Raw genomic sequence first — 12,045 nt, 5'->3', positions numbered from 1 at the left:
TGTTTTGTTTGTTTTTTCTCAATAGGGTTATTACACAGCCATTGAGGGAGATAGCCTTTGGATTAGAGGGAGTCTGTGCTGTTGAGGGCAGCTGGTTCATGTATTTTGCCTGTTTGCCCTAAGGATAATTTCAAATTCAGGGAACTGCAAACTAAACCAAGGATACAAATTTAATTATTTTGCCTGGGTTTAGTTGCTTATAGTTTGGCAGAATGGCCAAGTGACGGCATATGGGTTACAGGCTGCAAGTCATTTTAATTCAGTCTTTATCTCCATCCATTTTGATCAAATCTTAGTCATAGCTACTTGTCATTGCATGCTGTGTTATATTAAACAGGTGTAGCATAGTGTTATATTTGGATGCTTAGAAAGAAATGCTTTTAAAGAAAAAAAACAGCACCTTTTTTGCATCAAACACGTTGGAGTGACACACCAGGTACAGCTGTGTATTGTTGTTTTTATTAATCAGATAGTGTATTTACCTGCAAGATCAAACTATTTGTATAACATACTAGTGACATACAGAAGGACCTTTTCTGAGATATGCTAAGGGAATTGAACCCTGTTACAGCAGAGCTGGGAGCTGCATCTTACCTAGCAACTGTTTCTAAGTAGGACAACCTATCACTGTTCCCATGGTGGAACGAAAGGAGCTTGCAACACTGTTGGGAAGAAAGACTAATGCTAGGCCTGAGATGGAAAGGGGGAGGAGGGCAGCAAGGGGCTGCAGCTCAGAGCAGGGAAGGTTTTAGGATCAATTTTGTGATGCTAGGAATGCCTGTAGCTGAAAAAATAAAAGAAAGGACCTTTGAGGCTATAGTGGGATAGTAATTAATAAGGGGAGGGAAGAGTAGCTCAGGCATTAAGGATACCAGAAGGCTTTCTTGTTCACAACAAAGATTCATGATACCATACAAATTTAAAGCAAAGCCAAAAAAAAAAAAAAAAAGAACAAGTGAAAAAAATGCATGCTTCTCTTAAAACACTACTAATAAAAATGAGTATAATGTTGCACATAAACTAAAGAAAAAGGAAACAACAAATTCTGTCATCCACATACACACACTGTGCACTGGTGCTCTTCCAAATTTAAGTCAACCCAGAAAGCAAAGATTTGCATGGCTTCTGGAAATTTTAAAGTTAAGGCTTTGACAGCTGGCACAGAGAAAAATATGGCCAGGTAGGGTATGCTGGATAAGGATGTTTCTGGCAAGTTCCTTTCCTTGCTGGTTTTTAGGCACTTGTACATTGCAATAAAAATTAAATAGCCTGCAGTCCCTCTGTTTAACTCTGTATGTTTGACTCTCTCCTCCCCTACACTCATAACTGCTTTCCATCATAGGGCCTGCAGAAGCTTGTAGTAATTTTTTAGCTATCTATCTATCTATCTATCTTGCACACACATACATTTAACAGATATAGGATGAATGCTGCTGAGCAAGAGACCTGGCAGCATTTCCTCCCCACCCCACTCCCTTGATCTGATACAAACTGCAGGATAGAAATTGTACCACTTCCAGTTCAAGAACTTTGAGATTTATCTTTTTTATTTAATTGGGTGCATCTGCCTTTTTGTAGTAGTGAACAAGTTCAATTGCATTTGTGCATACTATTTCTTGCTAGTAAACAAATATTTAATAATTGCAGATGAGGGGCTGATTCAGTACAACTGGGCAGATAACTATTTAGTACATGAAGTATATTATTTGTTTGGTTATCCTAGTTCTATATGAACGGTTGTGACCTCTCTGGCAAAAAGATGGAAGAAAAGTGCAACAAATAACAATATACTTTCCTCATTTTTCTCCTCCACCAGATGAAGGACTAAACCATGAATGCAAGCTGTGCAACCAGACATTTGATTCTCCTGCCAAACTTCAGTGCCATCTGATAGAACACAGCTTTGAAGGCATGGGGGGGAACCTTCAAATGTCCAGTCTGCTTTACAGGTGAGTATGCTGACAGGATTATTTCCTTTCCCAGCCATGGCCTTAGTTTATTCATGTACATTCTCCAGTGATGTCATTTATGCCAGACTGTGACTTCAGGTCAGCTTCTGTGCGCATATCAGATTAGTTATATTGATTAGGAATTATTTAAAAAGTCAAGTGTGCAGAAGGATCAGACATGCATCTACCTGAATTGCTTTTCAAACTCTCTCACATAATTCACTTTATCATACTTAGTAGTGTAGGATTTTAGCAGTCCTATTTGTTGAGCAGAATATTACTTGGTTTTCTCAAGGGAGGTCCCTGGATTTTACTCATTTCTCCATCTGCTTGTATTCCTCAACACCATCTCCCGCACTGCTTTGAAAGACCCTGAACTTTACTAGAGTTTTTCACTGGAATCCAAGGAGTTAGAGCAGGAACAAGGAAATCACCAGTATGCTTTATTATCATAAATACCTTTTATTAATTATGTAATGTACTTTTTCATAGAAACGTCAACTCTTTTTTGTAGTGGTTTTTAATTATATCTGTTTTAACTTTTGTTAGCAACCTTTGATGCCATTATTGGGAAAAGTCAGAATATAAATGAAATAATAGGAATAATAATAGTAACAACAACAACAACAATAACAACATTAAGACTGGTGAGGATGTTTTCTGACCTCTTCTTCCCCAAACTAAGATGTTTTCTCCTCTCTTCATCTGCAAACCAAGACAGCTCCATATACAGAATAGGAGTTCAGTACATGCAAAGTAGCCCTAGAGTCTGGACAGTCATTTCTGAAACTCAAAAGAGCTTTCAAAAGCAGATTGTGATATGTCATGGAGGATGGAATGTCCCATTGAGAGTTAGATTACAAAATGGTGGGCTATAGTCAAGCTCTTGAACATACCTAAAGTAGCCTTTTGGATCATTGCCCTCACTTTTTACTTAATGAAAAAAATATGATATATACTTGGTGTAGAAGACACATGGATATTCTAACCTTAGGCAGAGGTTAAGAGTAAATGGAAAGGATGCTGTGAGGCATCACCTGTGGGCTACAAAGCACTAAGTTGCAGATGAATGCCCGTTGAATCTGTTGTATTCTTTTCCATTTGCTTGTGTAAATTCCTACATTTTTACAGAGCTAAAACAGGATAGGTATAGAATTCAGAAAGATTATTGTTTTCTTCTCATGCTTTGCCCTCCAAAGCATAGCTCACTTTGCTGTGACCTCATTGGTCACTGTATTTGTATGTATGCAAATTTATACATATATACGCCTACATCAGACTACAAAGGTGGAAACTTATTTGCTGCCAAAAGGAAGGAAATATGGTTTCCTGATACCTCAGTTGCTGCTACAGAACAGAGGCATGCTGAAATGTCACTCAGATAATTATGAACAAACAATACGTCCAATCTTCTACACACACACACGCACAGAGAGAGAGAGAGAGAGAGAGAGAGAGACTCAGCCTTTTTTGTTCATATATACCCCTGAAACAGTCAACACTCCTGACTTAAAGCCAGAAATCTCCATTATTTTTTTACACTGAATACATATTAAATGATATATAGTAGGCCCTTGGTATCAGCTGAGGTTTGGTTCCAGGATCCCTCGTTGATACCAAAATCCCTGGATGTTAAAATTCCATTAAATATAGTGGCTAGTAAAATGGAAGATTATCGCACCAAGCAGAAGCGCTGGTAAATCATCTCTCAAACGTTGAGGAAGTGCACATATGTGAAAGTCTGGCACACTTGCTCAATGTCAGGGAATCACTGGCTCCCTCTAGTGTCACTGAATCATTCAGGGAGAAGGAATGTTCAGAGGAAATTCTCTCTCCCTGAAAAAAACAGTGATGCTAGAGGGAGCCAACGATTCCCTGACATTGAGAAAGCACACCAGGCTTTCACACACATGCTCTTCCTCAATGTTTGAGAGACAATTTAGCAGCGCTTCTGCATGCTGTGATAATCTTCATGGTGTCCCTTATAAAAAATGGAAAATCAAGGTTATCTTTGTGTAAAAAATATTCACAAGCCAAGAATGCTTGAATCCATGGATAAAGAATCTGTGGATATGGAGGGCCAACTGTAAAATTCACTGTTACTTGTGTTCATTACTGTTTCATACATAACAGACTCTGTATGATGCTGATGATGCTCTTACAAAATAATGAACATGTAGTTCTGGACATACTTGAAATTGAAAAGCACAGCTTGGAACCTTCTCCTGAACATCCTCTCTCTACAAGAGCTGGGATGTACAACATCCTTCCAGTTGTGGCTCAAAATATGAGAAATCCTAGCCCGGCTCTTTAGTTGGCATATTACCAATAAGACAAGATACCCTGCCCCCAATGAGATGTATTAACATATTGGATGCAATCTAAGGGAGCCTTGTGGCGCAGTGGTTAAATGCCTGTACTGCAGCCACTCACTCAAAACCATAAGGTTGTGAGTTCAAGACCAGCGAAAAGGGCTCAAGCTTGACTCAGGCTTGCATCCTTCCGCGGTTGCTAAAATGAGTACCCAGATTGTTGGGGGCAAATTAGCTTACAGTTGTAAACCACTTAGACGCTGCTTAGGTGGTATGAAGCGGTATATAAATGAAGCTTGTTTGTTTGTTTTTTTGTAACCTGTACATGTATTTTAAAATGAAACACTTTTAAAGATTTCATGCAGCACTTTTATTTTTAGTAATAATAATGCTATTTAAAATTTTGCCCTAAATATCAGTACTGTATATAAACACAGGATTTGTTTTTCAAAGAGAGGAAAACCAGCAATGTTCACAATTCAATAGTGTATCTATATTATTCTCTATTGATATACTTTCATGAGCAAGCATGATTGTTTGTTCTCTTCATATTATTCTTCTTATTTGGCAACTACACTCCCAATAAAATGCAAGCAAACCCTGTTGTTTATACATACCACTACTTATTATTAACTGCTTGTGTACTACCTGCAATTAACTACCTGTGATCCCTCTTCAATCCGCAGGGAGAGGCGGGAAATACAAATAATTTTTTTTATTTTTATTATTATTATTAGTTGAATAAGTTTACTTTATAATATTTAGTTTTACTTTTCACCACACAGCTTGCATTCATAATTTCTAAAGATATAGAAAGTTTTGCGTTGTGAAATGAAGTGGATTTTTTTGTACAATCTGTCATTCTAGAAGTTAAACTTAGGTTGGATTTTTAATATAAACAGTGTACAAAATAGATCTGAAAATTAATTCCATTGAAGGCTATTGCCGTGAAGTTCCCTGATTCAAAATAACAATAATAACAGGAATTGTTTAATATTTCAGCCAGTGGCCTTGTATAAAATGTGTTAAGAAGTATGTAGATAACTTCTGTTCCAATCTGTGTTTTAAAAAACCCATTTTCCTTTTTTGCTGATGGGGTAAATAGATACAGCACATTAATCATAAGCAATGATGTTTTATGAGTAATATGCTATTAAATTATTTCAGTATGTAGAATATTAACAAGAACCTAAATTCACCAATATAAATTTTATATGGAAAATGGAATCCAATCCTTTTTAAGGTAATGAGAAATGTGATTAAAATGTATGACTCACAAGCACACTATTCTAATTCTTTCTTTCTTTCTTTGTTGGCATTCAATTAGAATTATTTTAATGATTAGGAATGGAGTCAAACTTAAATGCCAGCATCTTTAATAAATCCTTTCCCTGCCTATACAGATTAATATTGTAGATGCAAACTTTTTTTAGGTCACAGTGCACCAGGCATCCATCAGAAGTCAGTGCTGCCAACCCAAACACTGCCTCTGGCATATACAATTTAATTATTAATAGTATGTCTCCTAGGTAAACTGTTACACAGTCTTAGGGCCTTGTTTTGTAGTCATTAAAATTGAACATGTTTATATTATTGAAACCCTTGCATTCAGTGTGTACTCAGAGTTGATCTTAAAGTATCCAAAGAGAATTTACCTGCAGTTCTGTTTCACGTTTATAGACATTGCCCCAATGTAGCTGTGGGATATAATTTTTAACAATAACACATTTAAATACAGGATTGTTTGTTAAATTTAACTTTTGGGCAAATGCAAAACAAACAAATAAAAAAAGACTTTGCCTTGTATTGTTTCCAAATTTCTCAGTAACAAGGATTTTTTAAATGTTGTTTTTGATTTTCAAAGTGGTGTGGTTCATTCTGAAATTATTGTGGTAAGAGAAAATTATTGTGGGGAAAAAGGACAGGGTAGTTTCTAAATGTTTTAGATTTAAATGTTATTTGATTATGTTTTTACCAGACATACAAGCATGGCTCTTTTACAAAGAGAAGAAAAGAAAATTAGGATTTGAATGTAGAGCTGAACAATCATTACTGGTGCCTATTACAGCAACAGTATAATCAGAAATTATAGGGTTCCTGGATAATTGTACCCTTTGCAATTGCTGTGAGTTAATGAGGAAATGTTCACAAGAAAAGTCTCTCTATGTAGAAGACAAATAACAAAAAGTTCACATTTTCTTTTCAATGTTTCAGTATTTGTTCAAGCCAACAAGTTGCAGCAACACATTTTTTCGGCCCATGGACAAGAAGACAAGATCTATGACTGCACACAGTGCCCACAGAAGTTCTTCTTCCAAACAGAACTGCAGGTACTCTGCTCCTTAAAAATGCTTGAACAGAGGGGATTGTAGCATATATTGTTGAACAAAATAACTAAACTAGGTGCACCCCGCTTCTGTGAAACATCAGAATAGGGGCAAAGGGATGGTGAAGCAGAAGGGGGAAAAGACAACTATTTGGAGGAACTATAAAGAACTATCAGGGCTGTAGATGTAGTTGACAAGATTTTTAGGGGAGGGCATGATGTAGCATTATGTCTTGTAATGTCACAGGCAAATGAGCCACTTAAATGGTGTCCAAAGCTAATAACATTTGTATGCCTTACTAAAATATATGAAAAATTTCATAGAAATTCCATTTGGTTTAGGAAAAGCTGATGTGAAATAAGTGTCTAGAATATGTAGAGTTGACTAGCAATTAAATATATGCCTTAAAGTGTGGCACCAATCCTGACATTTGATGAACATACCACTACCATGTTTGGTTGCAAATAAACTTCTCTCCATTCATGCATTGTATTTTTATGTTAACTTTAAATATCTTACATGTAATGTTTATGCAGAAGCAGCCTTTTTGAATGCTAATTTCAAACTCATGGAGTCAGTCATGTCAAAAGTGGTCTAGAGTAATAGAGTCCTGTTGCTGTCTAAAGAGCAAAAATAACAAAAATGGAGGAAAAATAAAGGGGGAAACCCATGTGTTTTAATTACCCTGCATAGTATCTCTGTTCACTCAGATAGTGATTGCTGTAACTTGAACATTCCATACAGAAATTGTTATGTCAGGGTCAAATCTCATCTGATAGTCCTTCCCTTGAACTTAGAAGAAAGCTTTGTCTTTTGTTGAAAGTAGAATTTTTGAGTCTCAAGTGTTCATTTATAAACCCACACTTTGCTTTCATTGGGACACTGCAGTTCTCCAGAGAGAAATAGAAAGGGAGAACATCTAAAGCTTCATATGTGAAGTTAGAAGAATTTATTTGAAAAGGTATTTAAAGTTGCCAGCACTTAAAAACTACGGATTTGTCAGGAACAGTTTTTGCTACAGCTGTTGAAAATAAAGAAAATTACAATGCTAAAAATATTAAGCTATTTTAGACTTTATCAAAACACTCACATGTAATAATGCAGTCCTTTTAAAAATGACTTGATGGCTTTTAATTTATGTATTTATGAATTAAAAATGCACCTTCCACATCCATATGCTAATAAGGCTTGCAAAGCCAAGCACTTAAGATGTCAAATTCAAGTTGTTGTTATCCTGGAATTGTTGTTGTTGTTGTTTGGAATAACAGAAATTGTAATCTTCCACTTAAAAACCCTTGAAGAGTATTTATATTTGTGAAATCTGTCTATTTACAAATATGTAAGAAAGGTAATCAGAATCACCATTATCATTATCATTGATTTTATCTATATCTTTATATTACGCTCTTCCTCATAGGATCTCAGGGTGGCTAACCTTTTCCATCAAAGGTTGGGAACTTCTTTCAGCCCAAGAACATAAACTAGGCCTTGAGCAGACAAGCCCCCCCCCAAAAAAAACTGTGGCAAGGCCACACTGGCACCATTCATGCTGGCACCATGGCAACTGCATGCGCCCAGTCCCACCATGGTTTTGAGCCAGGCCAGCAAAAGGAGTAGTTTTTTTCCCCACTCCTTTTTGGCCTGGTTCTTTTTCCTTGGAGCAGCATCTGGGCAGCTTCCAGTCACGTTGATCTAAATGCCATGCCCCAACGTGGCCCGATGGCGGCCCTTTTGGTCTGTCTGTTTCGAGCCTTAGTCTCAGAGATCTCCAGGACTCTATTCCAGTGCTAGGCAAGACCAAAACCAAAAAAAAAAAAAAATGGGACCAAAAATACCAGGATTGTTTAGATTAAATCTCTGACTTCCAGTAGATATGCACTGGGAGATGAATTTTAACTTTTTAGAATGGGGGAATGTACATGAAAGCTGAATAACCAGCTGTAAAAAAATGTGTGTACAAAAGCTGAATAAGAGTGAAAATTATAATCATTTTCTAGGAAAGCCTAGAGTTCCAAATTGAAAACCAAGGTTCGTCAAATTTAGCTACATGATGTGAAATAGTTCTTCCTGATCAACATAAATACAGAGTTAAAATTAGCACTATTTAAAATAATCAAGTAATCAAAATAATCAAATCACAAATATATAAAATAATATATTTTAAATGTCTGGTAACATACTATAAAAGAGTGCCCCCCCCAAAAAAAAAACATAAAAAGAAAGACTGAAGAAATACTTCAAGATGTATTCATTTTCCAAAAAGAAATATAGAGGGAAATACAAAGGCAGTTTTCAGAGGTAGGAAGAGGAAGGACAATTCTTTATATTTTTATCTCAAATAGTAAAGCCTTTAAATTACAAAAGGGTGGGAAATATGAAGGCGAAGGGGGAACCTGAAAAGGTTGGCAATGCATCCAGCTGGCCTAACTTCTGCCTTAAATGTTTTCAAGACAAGTTTATACAACCAGCTAAGGGAGTCACATATAAAGATAGTTGTGTTTTAAGGTGGAGAGTGTTGCCCACAATGACCATTGGGACTCTTTCAATTCAGTGGTCTTTTACTATATTCCAGAAGTGCTTTTGCTAACCCAAGATTCAATTTTCAAGGCAAACAGATGTATGTACCCCACCCTCCCAAAAATCATGCTATCAGAAGTTTCCATACTTTGCAAACATCTTTTCTAAATGCAAGCCTAGAATTTTCAAATATTGCTTTGATTTTCTTCTGCCTTCCTGAGAGGAACATGATCAAGGGGAAAAGAGGAAGGAATACTTATCGCTGAAGATCATTTTCCTGAGACCGTCATGATAGTGGTGTGTAATACCCATCACGCCTGTCCAAATGGATACATGCAGGAGATCTATTCAAGCAGACCTTTTACAGGATTATCGGCCTACAATTTTAAGTCTCTTCTGGGTCAGCCAAAAGGTTACACATTTGGAATGATGATTCTAGTGCTTGATCAGCTCTAATGATACTATTACTCAAGCTATTGAGCTGCCACTCCTTGGGGCAGAGGTTACTTGTGTTTAATTCTTAGACAGAGACTATGAGAGAGCTTCCAATCAAGCATCTAAGAAAAAAAGATTGTGGTGGCTATGAAGCTAACAATACCACCCTCACTATTGCTTCTGTGATGATTCATAGGTAGCATCAAGTAAGAAAACATTCTTTACTTTCAGTTCCAAGTGATCAATTTAAAACTTCAAGAATATCTTCACAAGGAATAATGGGTAAAGAATGCATTTTTAAATGAAGTAAAGGATTAGAGTTGACATTTCTAGATCCTTGGAGTCACTGAGAAAATGTAGAACAGCCACTGCTTTTTAAGCCCTAAAGACCAACTGTGATTATGCATCCAGTAAGGAATATCTTATCTGTTCTTCTTTGAAAGGAAATCTACCTGAAATCCAATTAACATCAATCAGCTTTAGGGCAACATCTTCATATATAATAATCTAATTTTTCTGAAATCCTGAGAACCAGTAGCCATGATTTAGAGCAAAGAGATACAGCATTAATCAGCACATGTAAAAATCCAACCAAAAACACCTGAATTTAAGAATCATCATAATATCTGAAATTTATATCAAACTGTTGTCAAGAAATCACCACTGCTGAACAAGTTGCCTAAATATGATGATCGTAGTCAGCTGTAGAAAGTAAGCAGTTCAGTGTCAGAGAATATTTCTAAAATAATAATAATAATAATAATAATATTTATTTGTATACCGCCCTCTGGCAAACCAATCCGGGCGGTTAACAACAGTAAAATATAAAATATGACAATTAAAAACACTTTATCCCTCCCCCCCCCTTAAGACAGTATTAAACAATATAACATATTAAAAACACAATACAAGCATAAAACCAGCAGTTAAAACTAAAAACCCTGATATCCCTCTGTTGATCCTCAACCATCACTAAGATGGGGCCACGGGAGGAATGAGGGAATCAGGGAACCTGGGAACCTGGGCCGGGATGGTTAATCTGGAAAGGCCTGCCGGAAGAGATCCGTCTTGACCGCTTTTTTAAAGCTGTCTAATGATGTTATCTGACGGATCTCATCCGGCAGGTCGTTCCAGAGTTTGGGGGCGACAGCAGAGAACGCCCTCTGGGAGGTTGCCGCAAGCCTAGATTTTAGAGGCTGCAGTAAGTTCCTCCCAGAGGACCGGAGAGTGCGGGGAGGATTGTACGGGAGGAGGCGGTCTCTAAGATAGTTTGGACCCAAGCCATTTAGGGCTTTAAAGGTGATAACCAACACCTTGTACTGGGCCCGGAAGCTGATAGGCAGCCAGTGGAGGGACCTCAAAACCGGAGTAATGTGGTCCCTCCTAGATGTACCTGACACAAGCCTGGCTGCCATGTTTTGAACCAGCTGTAATTTCCGAGTCAAGCACAGGGGTAGCCCCATGTAGAGTGCATTACAGAAGTCAAGGCGTGAGGTTACCAGCGCGTGCACAACCGTCTCGAGATCCCTTACTTCCAGAAAAGGGCGCAGCTGGCGTATCAGCCGAAGCTGATAACAGGCACTCCTGACCGTCGCATTTACCTGATTTGTCATCAGGAGCGACGAGTCAAGGAGCACCCCCAGACTGCGAACACAGTCGCTGGAGGAGAGTGTGACCCCATCCAGGACTGGAGGTTGCAACCCAATTCTTGGTTTCGGGGCCGCTACCATGAGCACCTCCGTCTTGTCTGGATTCAGTTTCAATCTGTTTTTCCTCATCCAGCCCATTACCGCCTGAAGACATTCATTGAGAGAAGAGATGCCATCGGAATTCGAGGCCGACGAACGAGATACGGAGAAATAGATTTGGGTGTCATCAGCGTACTGATAACACCCAGCACCATAACTCCGTATTATCTCACCCAGCGGCTTCATATAGATGTTAAATAACATCGGGGACAAAATAGCCCCCTGAGGAACCCCACAAGTGAGGTACCTCTTACTGGAGCTACAGTCCCCGAGTAGCACCCTCTGAGACCTGCCCGAGAGGAAGGACCGGAACCACTGCAAAGCAGTGCCCCCGATACCTAACCCCCTCAGGCGGTCCAAGAGGATGCCGTGATCTATAGTATCGAAAGCCGCTGAGAAGTCTAAGAGCACCAACAGGGTCACACTCCCCCTGTCAATGCTCAGACGCAGATCGTCGGTCAAGGCAACCATGGCAGTCTCAACCCCAAAGCCTGTCCTAAAGCCAGTTTGAAATGGGTCTAGATAATCGGCTTCATCCAAGACAGCTTGGAGCTGAAGGGCAACCGCCCTCTCGATCACCTTGCTCAAAAATGGCAGCAATGACACCGGCCTATAATTCCTCATATCCAGGGGGTCCAGGGAAGGTTTTTTCAGGAGCGGCCTAACCGCCGCTTCCTTTAAACAAGATGGAACATGTCCTTCCCTGAAGGATGCACCGATGATATCCGTGAGGAATCTCATCAATGCATCCCCCCCC

General features: G+C 38.4%; 1 protein-coding gene across 1 annotated transcript in view; it reads left to right on the top strand.

The window, feature by feature from the left end:
* The window catches only part of LOC121917442 (zinc finger protein 521-like), a 371,849-nt gene that overhangs the window by 316,581 nt on the left and 43,223 nt on the right, over positions 1-12,045 (top strand). The window contains 3 exon segments of the mRNA XM_042443417.1: positions 1,817-1,914; positions 1,916-1,949; positions 6,476-6,591. Of these exon segments, the coding sequence (XP_042299351.1) occupies positions 1,817-1,914; positions 1,916-1,949; positions 6,476-6,591 (248 nt within the window).

The sequence above is a fragment of the Sceloporus undulatus genome, unplaced genomic scaffold, assembly GCF_019175285.1.
Source record: "Sceloporus undulatus isolate JIND9_A2432 ecotype Alabama unplaced genomic scaffold, SceUnd_v1.1 scaffold_18, whole genome shotgun sequence".
Lineage (NCBI taxonomy): Eukaryota > Metazoa > Chordata > Lepidosauria > Squamata > Phrynosomatidae > Sceloporus > Sceloporus undulatus.
Note: the sequence above shows the minus strand (reverse complement) of the source record. Positions and strands in the feature narration are given on the sequence as shown.